This window comes from Prinia subflava, chromosome 15 (assembly GCF_021018805.1).
Source record: "Prinia subflava isolate CZ2003 ecotype Zambia chromosome 15, Cam_Psub_1.2, whole genome shotgun sequence".
Taxonomy (NCBI): domain Eukaryota; kingdom Metazoa; phylum Chordata; class Aves; order Passeriformes; family Cisticolidae; genus Prinia; species Prinia subflava.
The window spans coordinates 10,287,881-10,303,196 of NC_086261.1; the positions used below are offsets into that span (position 1 = coordinate 10,287,881).

Here is a 15,316-nt window from a genome sequence, read left to right on the forward strand (position 1 = left end):
TATGCTTGGTTTTTATTTTGCTCTTTCAAGAGTAGAGATTTTCCCCACAGCTCCATGGGAACAGAGATGCAGACCCTGTGTTCTTTTTGAGCAGATTCAGTGTGACAAAGTGACACTGTGTGCATGGAGTGGGGACCAAGAACAGTGACCTTGGTAATGGAATCTGTGCTGTCCCAAGTGTTGGAGTGTATTGCAATCCCTTCAGAGCTGCTGCTCCCTACCACGGTACAGCCACGTGCCTTTTGTGTCCTGAGATTTTGAGATCATCAGATCATTTTAAGATAAATACCGTGTTGACCACAGCAAATTTTATTCCTGTAGCAGATTAGAGCTGACAGAAAAATTCTCTTGCAGGTCTCAGAAATGTAGTGAAAAAGGTCAAATTTTCCATAAATGCAAGTATTCCAGTTTAAAGCTGAGAGTAGTGTGTGATGGTGCACAAACAGTGCCACACAGAGACATTGAAAAAACAGAAGGAAAAAATTGTATGTAATTAACAACACCTCAAAAATAATGAAAAGCCTAATAAATGATAAATGTCCATCACATACATGCAAGGCAGCGTGGTAAACTCAATGTTCTAGGGCAGGATTTAAATTGGTAACAGGGTATAATTAAATAGGATAAAATTAACTTCAATCTGAGGAATACTTATGTCCCTTAGAAAATTATTTTGCTCTGCAGTTGTCAAAGCAAGTGATTTTTTTTTCCTAGTGTTTACACCATAAAACTTACGTGTACTGTGAGTAGCAGGATGTTGAATCTTGAGTGAGAATTTCTTCTTCACTCATGTATTCTTTTTACCAATAGGTGTTTTTAATTTATCCACTTACTTAAAACAATAGTAAAATTTAAATTTTTAAGCAAAGTTTTTTTTCTTTGTAAAATCTGTATATAACCTTTGACTAAAGCACCTTGTATTTTGTTTCCTTATAATACTGTGATGTGTAATGTAGTTTTTACTTTGAAAATTCCAGTAGTACCTGATGATGTGAACTTCACAACAGTGCAGAGTCATTGGGACCCTTACCTGCAGATCCAGAGACTTTATTTTGGATAGCAAATCTTGTAAGGTTCTTCCTCCCATGGGGACAAGGGATTGTCACAGCTATTTAAGGTTCTCCTTTCCATGGAGATAGGGGACAGTGACAGCTATTTATTTGAGTAGGTTTCCTTTCTCTGCCATTTCCTGCCACCCTTGCTGTGGGAAGGAACAACTCCTCTCTTCTAAAGGAGGGGGGAAAAGAGAACTGTCCATAAGCTTACAAGCACTGAAAATAAAAGTCTTCTTGACTTTGTCTGTTGTACCTGATGTAACCTTTTCCATCCCAGCTATGTCTGCTGGGGAGGCATTTTGACATTTCTGGATTTTTTTCAAGAAGGAAATGGGAATACTGCAGTGAATCTTGTCCATCTAGTTCCCTTGCTTTATCCTTTTGTTCTGAAGGACTAATTGTTGTAGGACTAGTCCTACTATTGAAGGACTGTCAGTCTGAACAATGAGGGCTGGCAATGTTTTTAGAAAAAGGGTCAGTCTACCTCTAAGAAATGGTTGTGTGTTTTGGCATACTTCAGCTCTTACTCGTGTGTACAGTGCCTTAGCATCTGTGCTTTAGGCACATGAGGAAGATTTTTATAATCCCTAAGGGATTCTACCCCTTTTCTGAGTTCTCAGAATTCTTAACCTGGAAGATGAAGATTTTCTCTGGGGAAATCCTGAGGAGCTCTCTTGTCATACAGCTGCAGCAGAAATCACCAATAGCTGCTAAAGCCCACCTGCAGTCCCTGGTAGATCTGGTTCTCATGCAATTTCTGTCTCCTCAGGATAAGTGAACGAGTAATCAAAGGAAGAGGGTGAATGATTTTTTTTTTCAAGAAACACCATTGCACTGCAGGTGGTTTGAGAGGTGCTAAGCAGCCTCACTTCATTCTCAGTCTGCAGTCCAACCATTAAATTTTTGCAATTGTTGTTAATTGTCAGACCCACACTTGTCACAACTTCTTGGGTGTTTGTATACACCTCTTGTTGCTGCTGGTACAAGACAAACTGGCATTTTAGCTAGTTACCATAACACTGTTTGCAAAAGAACATTTTAATGGCTGTTGTAATCTTATGTAAGATTACAACAGTGATTAAGCTGTGTATATATAAACCCTTCTTTTGAGTTGCTGGCAGCTTATGCATTAAAACTGAACAACAGGCAAATCTGGGAGGATGTGGCTGCTAGGTCTGCATTTTAGATTTTTATTATTATTTTTAATTAAACATACTTTGAAGGAATGTGTTCTTTGTGCATCTCAACATCCTAGTCTAAAAGATTGGATTTGAAACAAATTTGATTTCCTTTTTCTTTTAAATAGTCCTGAAAATACATTGAACAACAATAACAAACCCCAGAAAAATGGCAAGGCAGCTGTAAGATACCCAGTAGAATAATAAAATGAAGTTATTTCAGTTTTAGTCTGTAAATAAACTCTGATTTTGTAATTACACAGGAGTTGTCAGCTGTAAAACATTATGTCTGTAATTGAAGATTGTGTTTTCATATTTTTTTCTTTGAGAGATAGTGAATTAATTTGAGTAGAAACTGTATGTATGGAGTAGGGTAAAATGATATCACTTGGGACAGTACCCCTTGCTTTCTCAAAAATACAGCCTAAATACAGAACTACATTTCCATATATAGATGGTAATATGGATTTGAAATATAAAAGTGTAGCTGTGTGCTAAAAATGTATTTTAGAACCAGGTCAGTGAACTAGGTAAACTACATTACAAGCTAGTCAACTATTTAAGTGTTAATTAAGATATTAAGAAAGGATTATCACCATCTTAAATGCCTCTAACTGTGTGGTAAGGTAGATTGCAAACTAGCTGTGATAGAATAATTGCATATGTAGTGCTAAATTTTAGATGTAATATGTGTAATCATTACAGCAAGAGTAAAGGCTGATCCCTTCCTGGCCGTGTCAGAGGAGCTGCACGGCAGTTCTGTGCTGGCTGCCTCTGCTGCCTCTGCAGCTGCTCCTGGTGGGAGTGCTGGGCTCACTGTGGCTCTGCCAGGGGTGATCGCTGTTGGAATCGAGATTCTCAGGTTCCTGGAGCTCCCAGCTCACCTTCCCACTTTGGTTCCAGTTCTGTTCCCTGCTGTGGCTGCCTGTGCAGGACTCCACATGTCACATTGCAGATATGGTTTTATTTGCCAAGATACACTTCATTTTCTGTACTTGTCTTTTTCAGTAATTACGCTGAAGATTTTAGTCCCAGGCCAGTAAAGCTGTCCTTGTGGAGTCTGCTGTGTTCCTGCTGCCTTTCCCATTGCTCACCGTGGCAGCCTCCAGCCCCACTGGTGCTGCTGCAGTCCCTGTTCAGGTGGGGCCTCTGCCTGGAGCTCAGGCACAGTGAGTTACTGAGCAACCCTTATTTCATGCTTCCATGCCAGTGCCCCTGCATATGTTCAGGCTTTCCATGGAAGAAGCTGCCTTGACTTCAGTGAGCCGGCTGTAATCACATCCTTGTGTTTTGTAGGACCTGTACCCACCAGATGTAACCAGAACCCATGGAAGGAAGGGTGTGAGTAATCTAACACTTGTGCTGTTAGATTTGCTTGTAATCTTGTGATTTAAATTCTGAACATTACCAAGTGATTTTCCATATTGCTGAGATACTTTGGTTTAGACTCCCATTTTTTATTTTTGTGCTGACCTAGATTTTCTTCTTAATTTGATCTGTGTGCTCAGGAAGGGTATCTCCACTACCCAGTAGATGCAGCAATAAAGCCAAAAACTTAATAGTAAAATTGCAGTCAGCACCTGCGGAGTTCAACCATCATTTTTACTTATGAACTATTCACTTTGTGTTGCAGCAAAGAAGTAGCAATAATTGATTACCAACTGCCAGGGACAATTGAGTATTCAAAATCAGCTACCAAAAGTGTTCAAATTCAACCATGTGCAGCTACCAAGTGTTTTAAAAACAGGGTTTTTAGATTTTTTTGGATGGCTTCCTTAAGAGAACCGTGACATTGTCAAGTTCTCTTACACAACACTCGATCAAGATGATGTTGTAACCAGATACCTTGGCTTCTTTGTGATAGCTGTGGATAGAGGATCTAACATAACTGGTTCTGAGGGCTTTGGTTTGTTTTTCTTTTTGGTGATAACACAGTTAAATTTTATGGGAGAGTTGAGTTTTTTTCACCTGAGTGGCCACTCAGATCACCCAATATGACTTTCTGTATTATGTATATTGTATAGATTTATGTAGATCTGGTGTCTATTTAATCACTGCCCAATTTAGATCTTGGACATTCCTGTTATTTGAATGTGCATAACAGCCCTTTCAAGTGTGACCTTTCTGTTGGTATGTATCTTGGGGAACAAAAGAAGAATTTCATAATGGACAGCCTTGCCATAATGAGTCATTATTTTTTAAAAACACAGCAACTATCTTAAGCAAATGTCATAATATATATTCCATGGTCAGCATCAACTTGAACAAATTAAGCTTCATTCCATACTGAAACACTGGTGTGCTAATACAAGAAGACGATTGTTCTAGCTGTTTTAGTGGGATTTTTTCACTGTTTTCTGTCCAGTCAGGCAAGTTCTCCCACATTACTTGGACATGAAAAGTGACTAAGTTTGAAATAAATCAACCTAATTTCACACAAATAAGCAAAACACATTCAGCTACTGGGAATGAAATGCATTTTTCTCAGCAGAGATTTGTTGTTTAAGTGAGATGAAGTTTAGGTAGCTTATGTTTCATCATTATTTATCTGTAGATTTCCATCTCATATATAAGTTCATCAATTACTGTTGAAATGCTGTACCATTGCATCAGCTGAAAGCTCTGTGCACAACCAGCTTAATACCCAGTTTTACTTTCGTGACTTCTTGTGTTGAAATAACAAATCTCATTGTGTAAAAGCCCCTGGGAACATAACCTCATAACCTCAAATTAGTCTGTCTTACCACCTTGAAATGGCTTCCCAGTATTATAAACATTTACGTGAGTTCTGCTGACCATTTAATCCTGTCAAGAAAAGCGCTGGGATACAGAAGTGCATATAAAGCATTTACCTGCTGCAGCTTCTCCAGTTCAGGTGAGGTTTCTGTATCAGAGCACTGCAGCAGATCTCCTGTTCTCTTCACTGGTAGTAAAACACTGTCCTCACTAAAGTTAGTAGAAACCTGAAAATTAAATTTAATTGGGATTACAACCTGGCCCACTCTCTTTCCCATATGCTCAATGGGACTTATGATTTTGTGTACTGTGACCTCATGAAAACTTAAATCACAGAACATACGAAATGTTGCAGACATCTCAGCAGAAGTTCCACTCGGATGGTGATCCTGCTGATGTAGATGGAATAGCACAGAAGGCAGCGACAGGCTGCACAATTCTCTGTTCGTGTCATCTGTTTGCAAGATGAGATCTTGCTGTGCAATGCAATGGCCCTCTTCATAATCCCATATGTTACATATGAAGTGTTAATGGTCAAGAGCTACTCCTAAGAAAGTACCAAGGGATTATGTGGGTTTATCCAAGAAGTAAAATTTTTATAAGGCAGGAAAATTGTTACATGGTATCATGAACATAAATGTGGAAAGATTAAATAATTATAAAGTAAAGGTTCCGTTTAGGGTGCTATAGCAAGATTGCTCTGTCAAGACATTCTTGATAGCTTTTACTGCTGTCAAATTCAGATATTCAGATAGAGGCTTTCTTACTTGTTTCATTACAAAGTAAGCCATTTATTCCTCAAAAGAACATCTATCAAGCAGGAACCTGACTCATGCATTAATATGTAATACATATATAATGTATTTCACCTGGAAGTGCTCAAGAGTCTGATCCGGGATCTCTTTTGTGTATTTCTTTCACAAAGGTACTTAGCCTAGTTCTGCCTTTTTTTTTTTTTTTTTTTTTTTCCTTTGCCATGAATCAACCAAGTTGTAAATAAATCATGCCTCATTTCCATTAAACCCGAGGCAGCGGGCCTATTAGCGTAATGAAATGCGGGGACATCCCCTGCGGAACACACGTAGGGATCATGTGTTGTTATGCAGCACCAGCTCCTACATGCGCTTCCCCTTCTGCAGGCTCGGAGAGAACACGGTCTCACGGATTTCGCCGGCGTTACTCACAAGGAACCACATGTTAAAAGCGGGGCAGCAAAATAAAGGAACGTCACACAACCGTGCGAAACCTCTCGTGTCAGAATCTCCCTGCCTTGCTGCCGCCCCAGTCCTGCACACGCAGGACCCGCTCCACAGCCCAGCCCCGCACTCCAGACACTGGTGCGACATTTTTAGAATTCTGCCTCTAAATAAATCACAGCGGGTTTGTTTTTTTTCCCTCGGTGTTCCAGATAATTTCAAGGACACCGTGGGCCTGAGCCTCTCTCGGTGCCGCCCGCGAGCAGACGGGCCCGCAGCGCACCTGCCGCCCTCGCCCGCCGCCGGCGGAACGGGCTCGGGCGGGGGAACATCGCTCCCCGCGTTATTCCCGCGGGTTTCCGCAGCCTCTGTACCACGGCCTCGCTTGTTTTCGAGCAGCCGGAACGCGGCAGGGAACGCCCGCCGTGGGGGGAGCGAAGGCGTTCCCGGCCTGAGCCCGCCCGGCTTCCGTCCCAGCTGGTCCCTCCCCGCCGCCCGTCCCGCCCCGGCCGTGGCGTAGCCGGTCCCGGTTCCCGTGATAACCGCGAGCGGGGCCGGCGCCGCTCCGGGCGTGTGCGAGCGCGGGGGGGAAGCAGCGCCATGGGGGAGGCGGCCCGGGCTCTCTGCCGCCCTCATTAGAGCCGCCGCCCGGCGCAGCTGGAGCCATGGACAAAGCGGACAAGGTGCGAAGGGACCGCGAGCAGCCGCGGCGGAGGGGCGGCGGCTCGGCCGTGAGGGCGGGGAGCGGAGCGGGCCCGGCCGTGTCAGCCCCGGCAGCGGCCCAGCGGCGGGCACGGCACGGCACGGCAGGGCAGGGCGCGGCCTGCGGGGCGGGGGGCGCCGGCACCGGCCGTGAGGGGCCGCCCCGCCCCGGCGGAGAGCGGCCCTCGGGAGGGCAGGCACGGCGTTCTCCGCGCTGGAAGCGGGAGCTCGGTGTGAGTCCGCCGGCGCCGTCCCCTCCCCGGCGGGAGGCGTCAGGCCGCGCCCGGCCCGGCTGTCCGGGGAGCCGAGAACCCGGGAGCGGCTCCCCCGGGAATTCGAAACTCGGTTCTGTTCTTCTCCTCCTGCTCATTCAGGCTTTGTTTCAAGCTTAGGGAAGTATTGCAGTTAGTGACATTTAATTTAAGCCTGCGTGGTCATTAGTAGAGACTTGGTTTCTTGAGAAAGGAACAGGTTTTTTGAGAACTTAGCAACACAGCTGAGGTGTGACTCTTGGCGAAAACCTGTAAATGTCACGGTCGGGTTGAAGTTGTCAGTGATAGGACACAGCTGATGGTCTCATGGCTGAGTGGGTGTAGCTCACTAATTCCACAGGTCGCTACATTTTTTTTCTTCCGTATTAAACATGGTTTTGCGAGGTAATCAGTTTGCATTATTCTTAAGAGCTTTTATAATGTAGGTATGAAGAAACAAGCAGGGATTTAAGATTTTGTGTGATTGTTACATATGTGTAATAAAACATTTCATCATCGGGAGGTAATTCTAAAAGATGTATCTGAAATGAATGATGTCATCTGTTAGAGCCCGATTTTATTTCTAAGCTTCTGTTTCAGCAAAGTGTATTGAAAATTGGTGATTTAAAGCTCTTTGTTTCCTAGTTTTCAGCTTTAGCGTCTCCAGGGGTTCTAATAGTAGGGTTAAGGAATAAAATAACACGGGTTCCTGTAACAAAGTAGATAATGACTAATAATGCACTCTCTAAAGATACCCTACTTTTCATTCTGTATGTATATTGAAGGAAGTTTGTGAGCAGTGTGTCTTATTACAGTATGGCTCCCACTGTGGCTTCTTCCTGGGCTTTCTGGTGTGATAATGATTTTAACTTTTTTTATTATTTTTGTTTGCCTTCATGTAGAAAACCTGATCTTATTTTGTAAAATTTACGTTAGTCCAATATGTAGTACTTCTTACTTTAAAATCTTGAATTTTAGCGTGATGGGGTTTTCTTCTCCTTTGTTTCATCTGTAATTAGTACTGCAGTACACTTGTGAAATATTTATTCCTCGTTGCTTGAGCTCTTCAGTACTGGAGGTTCACACACATCTTTATCAAACCATTCTCTTTTCATCTGTCAAAATAGTTCATGGAAACAGAGTTGTTATGTTATTTACAGTATAAAGTGTTGACTCTGAGTGATTGTCTTAACTAAGTGCAGTATCTCAACTTGAAGGTGTAGTAAGCTCTGAAGCAGGAATTATCTTGTTTATTATGTTTGCAGCATATCTGGTCCTGTTGGTTCCTTATCCCCTAGTAAGGCTTCTAGGCAGACAAATAATTAATACCTGATGAGTTTCTAAAATGATTCAACAATCTTGTTGCCTTTGTCTGCTCATTATACAGTAGCATCTTGATTAGGAGGCTCCTAGATGCTTTGGGTCTGAACCTTTTGTGCTGGAAGAGCTGAATGTAATCATTGTTACCAGTGTAAGTGTTTGGTAAGGTTGCATCAGTTTTGGGAGCCATTTCATGTTTTCTTTATTTGGCCTTCTTTCTGTGCCTGTATGACATCTGATAAAGGAATATTAAAGCCTACAAATGTGTGTTAGCAGTACTCATTCTCTCCTTCCTCTCCCTCAGAGCTGTCTCTCAGGTGCAGTGTAGTAACTGTGCTTGTAGGAGTAACTGCTGTGGAATTAAGGGCATGAGCAGCTGGGACTGTTGTATGGTGTTAGTGTGGTATTTCAAGAGTAAAGGAAGATCACAAAAGTTTTTGATGGCTAAGCAGAGTTTTGTGGTGTTGGTTTAGTGAATCAGTATGAGATTTCTTTTTGCAAGATCGTTTGGACACCTACTTGATAAAAAAGATATTTCTTTTGGGTTGCCTTTAAGGTTTCTGTTACCTAAATTCCGATACAACTTGTTATAGTATGCACAGTGATATTTTGGCAGCTGACATAGATGAAAACAGAATAAAGCTGCTTAAAGCTTTATTTATCACTTTATGATAGGAGTGGTTGTGATTTTTGTAGTGGGTATGTAAGTTTACTTCTGTCTACACCAGAACAAAATTGTTCCCATTAAAAAGTGTATGGGTCTCAGCAGTGAAGTGTAGGTTGTTTTGCTACAAGAGAGAAAACTCAGCAGGATGACCTCTGATTTGTTCTTTTTGTTTAAGCAGAATATAATAGAAAACCAAAGAGAAACAACTTCCTCTTCCAAAGGTACTGCTGTGCTTTGACTTTTCTCAGTCTTATACTTTGTCTTGCCCTGTGACTAAGACAGTTGGTTCCTTTACTACAGTTGAGAAATCAGGTGAAGTTGCAAAATCAGTGACCTGTGTTTTGTTAGTATTGCTTAAAGACAGCCTGTTCTGCTTGCCTTTGCTATTCTTGACCACTCAACAGGTGGCTTGATAATATGGTTGCCATGGAAGTAGATCTAGATCAATGTTTTGTGCTCTTTTATCCTGTCCAGTTTCCTTCAGTGTTTCTTACCCATAGCAGATTTTTCACCTGAGGCAAGCTGGAAAATGTCTGGTTTCCTGTACGGTTTGCATGTTGCTTTCTTTGGAGTCTTGAAAGTGCAGAACAGTTTTGGATTTTATGAGTTTAGTATTGTCTTATTTTTAGAATATGTTCTCTGGTGAATTTAAATGTTATTGGTGTGATTGCATTGATATCTTAACTGTCTGAGCACAAAATTATTTATCATTGACTAGTTTGCGGAGATCAGGAAACTGCTTTGCATGAGTAGTTTGGATTAATCCTTTTAGTACACTGTTTACAAAGCACTGAAATATTACTACTTCATTTGGACAACATGACTTTAGAAGTTTGTTCTGTTAAGCACTAAGTAAAGTAGGTGAGTGAAGAGGATCTTTTTGGTAGTTTTTTTTTGGTTTTGGCCAAGCTTTGTGTAAGTGTAAACATTATATTTTAATTTCCCCCCTTTTTTTCTTATAATATTCTGGCTTTGGGTTTAAACATGCCAACTTGTCATGTTGTGCCACTTGCTTGTTTTCTATATATAGGTAAAAATGTTAAATATTTAGCCTTGTTATGTTCTGATCATTATACTTAATCCTTTGAAAGGGAAGAGAATTATGCATGATTCCTTTTTTATGAGCTGAGGTAAAAGGGAAAGACTCATTTCATAGTGTATTTGCTTTAAGTGTTGTGTTGAAATGACTATGTTAAATGTAAATAGGGAAGGTTAAATTTTGTGCGCTGGTGTTTCCAGTTGGACTGCATATTTACCATTCCCGAGGTATCTGCCATTTAGCAGCAACTAATTATAGAAACAATGACTTCCATATTTGTAAAGTTTATCTTAAAATAGATGAACTGTGACTTGCCTTACTACTAACACAGCGTTTAAATTATGAAATCCAGAATTCAGAAACAGGATTGTTTTTCTTAAAAGAAAACCCAAAAGTTTTAGCTATGTTTTTATTTTACTTTGGGATGAGACTTCTTGTTTCCATACTTTGAGACAATAAAACAGCTGATTTTATTATAGCCCTCTGAGATGTGGCATCTGTGTCTATTTTCTCACCCTGTAAATGGTGAGATTGAAATCTAAGCATTCTCCTCTGAGAGCAGGATGACAGAGATCCTATTTAATGGAAAATACTGAATGACATTAGGCTACAATGAACAAAAACTTTGCTAAGATTAAACGTACAGTGCTATAACTATAGGACAAAGTTTACCAGTCTGTTCCTGCTTGTGTCATCTTCTGTCTTTGCAGCTGTTGATGACTACAGTAGCTTTTATACAGGAAACAAAGGAGCTCTTCAGTATATATGCTGTCTTGAAAGACTTGTAATTGTTGGACTGAAATATGTAATGAGCTACTGCAAAACGTTTTGTAAATTGAAACTAGGGGTATCTACAAAAGAGGCTTCTGTCTAAATCTTGGTTTCCTTGGAAGGGATGTGTTTCCATTAATAGGCAGCTGATTGAAGATCTGATGTTTCAGCATGACTTAGATTTATATTTAGAATTGAGTTTGGTTATCAAAGGTTGATTTCAAGAAAGCTTTGTTTGGTTTTGTGATATGAAAGGTTGAATAAACATGACAAAGTTGCAGTCAAAATAAGTTCAATCTCGCAATATTTTCAGTGTTTGCTTTTAGATGGCCTGATCAAACCACATTGTGTTTTGTATTGAGGTCTGACCTGCATTTACTGATGGGGTGGCAAAGGGCTAATTTGCTTTAGAGGATGCGGACTAGAATAAATCTCAATACTGTGAGAGCAATTAAAGCATAAGCTTGTATCACAAGAGCTCTGTTGTAAGGATTAGGGAAAGTGTAGCAGCCTTCTTCCAAATCTTTTAGTGTTTGACAAATCTTTCTTGTCTGTGGTTACAAACCAGTGGCATGATCTGTCCTGTTCGTGTGCACTTGGCACTCCATTTGTACTGTGTGGGTGAAATCTCTGAGGAATTGTGTTCACATATATTTGCATGCACTTAGTTTTATGCATTTTCTTGTTTGCTTCTGAAACAAAAAGGGGCTTGTCTTGTGTTCTGGAGTTTATTCCATTTGTTATTGGTTGTGTTTTCCACTGAGTCTTAAGCATATCAGTATTGAAAAAACCAAACCCACCACCAGACTGCTTCTTTGGCATTGTTGTTTCTGTAGCTCACTAAAGGAGCCTTTCCTATTAGAAGAAATAACAAGTTCCAGTAGGAGATACCTTCTGCTTGCCCAGTGCAATGAGAAATTTGCAGCACCTTTACTTGACAGTAAATTGATTGAATTTTTTTTTCTTGTTTCAGTTTTTCTCCTTACACTATGAAGGGAGAAGCCATTTATCAAAAAGAGGAGTTACTTTGCTGTCTGTCTTCACCAACATTTCCTCCTAGCTGAGAAATCTGTTGTCCTAAAAAGATCTGCTGAGATAACTTTGGACCAATTACCTAGCCTTGCTATTTGGTTTCCCTCACTTGTCCAGTGAAACCACTGGCCATCTGTGAAATGTGCTGAGATGTCTGGAGAATCACCCTGGAGAGTTAATTCTGTTTTGGTTTGGTTAGCAGTCTAGCCTGACTTAATGCATTTATTTCCCCTTTTTGCTTTAAGTTTGGCAGGTTTGCTGCCGTCATCTGAAGACACAGGCTGTGTAACACAGAACTCTTGAAGTCTTTTTGAAAGACTGATAAAATGCTCTAAGGAAGCAATATGTTGAAGTTAATTTAGTTTAGTTGGTAATACACTTGAGCTGCCTTTCTGTTTTGTACCCCAAAGTGAAAATAGGGCCTTGTTATCTTATGAGATGTGTAAGTTATGTGTAGATTGAATGTATTATGCTTGCAGAATGATTTTGAAACACCTCTACTGACGTTTCTAGGTTTTCAGTTGCTGTTTTAATGAGTTGGCATATGTGTGTGTGTGTGCATTACAGAACAAAATGCAAAATCCGAAAACAGAACTTTGCCCTAAATCCTTTGCCAAAACAAATTTCTTGAAAGGATTAAAAAAACTCAACTGCTGTAAACCAAGTAAACCTGTAGGTGCAGGCTAAACTGCGCAAGAGAAGTATTTAAGATAAAATGCATGTAAGAGGTATGTGAAATGCAGTTTTGATTCCTTTAAATAACAGACACTCCCCAAGTTCTGTAAGCAGAAAAAGGATTTAACTTGCAAATGCACTCATATGTGTTTATGATTACAAGATCTGCTGTATCTTTATTTTACCATTACAGGTAAGCTAAACTTGTTTTGAGCTGTGCAGAAAATGATAATTAAATGTATCAGGCAATTACTCTGTCATAGTAATAGTAATCATAGCCTGTATAAGAGACTGGGCAACAGGAAAGGAAGAATTAAAGCCATCTTTCTAGTCTGGGCATCTCTGAATTGTTGGAACCTAATAAAACCAAGCAGAGTAATGTGAATTATTATCCTAAAATCATAAGATTACATGATAAGAGTGTTGAGTCTTGTGGAGATCTTTTAAATAAATTTAAAATGAACAAAAACCTCTACATACCCTTTTTTGCTGGACAGATTTAAATAAGTCCAATTTTATCTACCTTGGATGTAAAAGTAAGGTAGGGATTATCTTTGAGCATTGACAGAGATATTTTGCTATGGCAGCCTTGCAAGTGGGAATCACTCGTTTCCTGCTTGGATCAGTTTCAGCTCTGTTTTTAGTATCTGATGTGAAGGACTGTTCTCTCATAATCCTGAGCAGTGATGTAGTACAATATCACAAAAATCACTGCCATGAGACCATTCTGCAAGAGACTTGTCAATAAAGAATGATTTTTGTCTTTTCATGTAAATCACCCAAATAAGGGAAAGAGCAGACAGCCACATAGGCAAGATCCTTAAAACGGGAAATCTGGTGCCAATGTGAGTGACAAATAGAATGTTTTGACTATTTTCTGAGCCAGTACTGGAGTTTATTTTTAGTATCTTGGCCAAAGTTCACTTGACATGTTGTGGTAGGACAGTGACCAGCAGGTTAGGAGTAGTTGTGTGACAGTTTTCAGTGTTTCCTTAGGAATATCACTTTATAGAGCACTCATCGTGGTTTTACTCTTGCGTGTTCTGTGGGTGAAGCACCCTTGGTTGTTCCTTTAGTGTTTTGATTGCTCGGTTGGTTAGAGCAGGGTGCTGATGACCCCGAGGTTGTGGCTTCAATCCCATGTGGGCCATTCAGTTATGAGCTGGACTCCATGGTCCTTGTGGGTCTCTTCCAATTCAGAATAATCTCTGATCTGGTTTTGTAGGCCAGCCCATAAGTGAATCTATTCTTAAGCAAATATTTTTGCCTCACAGTCTTGAAATAGCATAGAAAAAACCCTCAGCTTTCAGGGAGGGATTTCAGTGTTGGTATTTCTGGTACTTATTATGAGTTCACTGTACATAAACACTTTAAAAATATTTATGAGAAGTCTTTCTCTTGTGTTGAGGAGAATGCCTTGGAGCTTTGCAGAGGGGTAGGCGAGTCACGGGGCAGCTGAGGGATGTGCCAGAGGCCAGAGAGGAAGCTCTGGGCACAGCCGGGTTTGGTTTGTGTTGCACGAGTTGAGTGCTGCTGCTGCAGCTGCCCCACAGCTTTTCCTCTGAATGGAACTTGAGGAATTAGGAGAGTTACTGTAGAAGAAAGGAATGTTCACCCTCTGCTAATGATAGAGAAACCCATTCAGTTGATATGAAGGTGATTGTTCTGCTGTAATGCAGACGTTGTTGTATAGCCAGAGTGATACTTGTGTGTCTGTGCTTATAGAATCAGATTGCCCTCATTGGAATGGACCTTAAAAATCACTTGGTTCCAACACCTGCCATGGGCAGAGACACCTTCCATTACACCAGCTTGCTCAAAGCGCCATCCAAGCTGGCCTTGATGCCAAGGAATGGGACATCCTTCCATATATTATACTGCATCTGTATCTATATATCCATATTATAGCCATAAGCATTTTCAGAGTAGTCATTAAAAAATACTTGCCTGCCAAGAACAGTGCATCTTGTCAGTTTGAAAGACATACTTTTTTCATTGGAACAACTGTATTTTCAAATAAACATTTGGACTTGCCCTTCCCACCTCTTCCACTCCCATGCTGCTACACCAGTATGGGATTTTATTTAAGCAGAATAAGTTTTGGGGACTTGGAGATTCAGATATTGGCTGGGAAGCTGTCTCTGGATGGATTGTGGATGTAACACAGAGTACAGGCATGGAGTGAGAAGTGTGTGGTAGGCATGGGACTACTTGCTGTGATACTTCCAGAGCTCCTATTTAACTGTTTCAGCTTATGTGGATGTTCTGAAGGTAATAAAAAGGATAGAAGACTGTCCTCAGCAAACCTTGAGGATTTTGTATTTCTACTGTAAGAGCATCTACTCATACAGGTTATGTGTTAGCTTAGAGATTATTTTGTAGACATGTGGAAGAAAAAAATGTCTGGAGACCTTGTCTGCTTTAGAAGGAATCTTCTTAGGATTCGGTAATCCATGAGGTGGTAATGTGAGACACATACAATTAAACTGGAATCTGTGCAAAAAAAGATTATTTCCATCTGAAATGTAAGTTATAGTGGAATACAGAATTTAGGGGTTCTTTATTTCTGCAGTTGTCTTATTGAATACAGCATTTTTCATTGTTCAAGTGTAAGATGAAGCTATGTTGTACAAAACCAAAAATGTGAGCAAAACCATCTTAAACTAAGGATACCTTCAGGACTGGGGGAGATAC

At 40.6% G+C, this 15,316-nt stretch overlaps 1 protein-coding gene across 1 annotated transcript in view; it reads left to right on the top strand.

Annotated features, from left to right (window-relative positions):
* The first annotated feature begins 6,675 nt into the window (after positions 1 to 6,675).
* Positions 6,676 to 15,316, top strand: part of SECISBP2L (SECIS binding protein 2 like) — a 28,030-nt gene continuing 19,389 nt past the window's right edge. Inside the window, exon 1 of the mRNA XM_063412932.1 lies at positions 6,676 to 6,848. Within this exon, the coding sequence (XP_063269002.1) occupies positions 6,831 to 6,848 (18 nt within the window). The 5' untranslated portion in view covers positions 6,676 to 6,830. The remainder of the gene's footprint in view (positions 6,849 to 15,316) is intronic.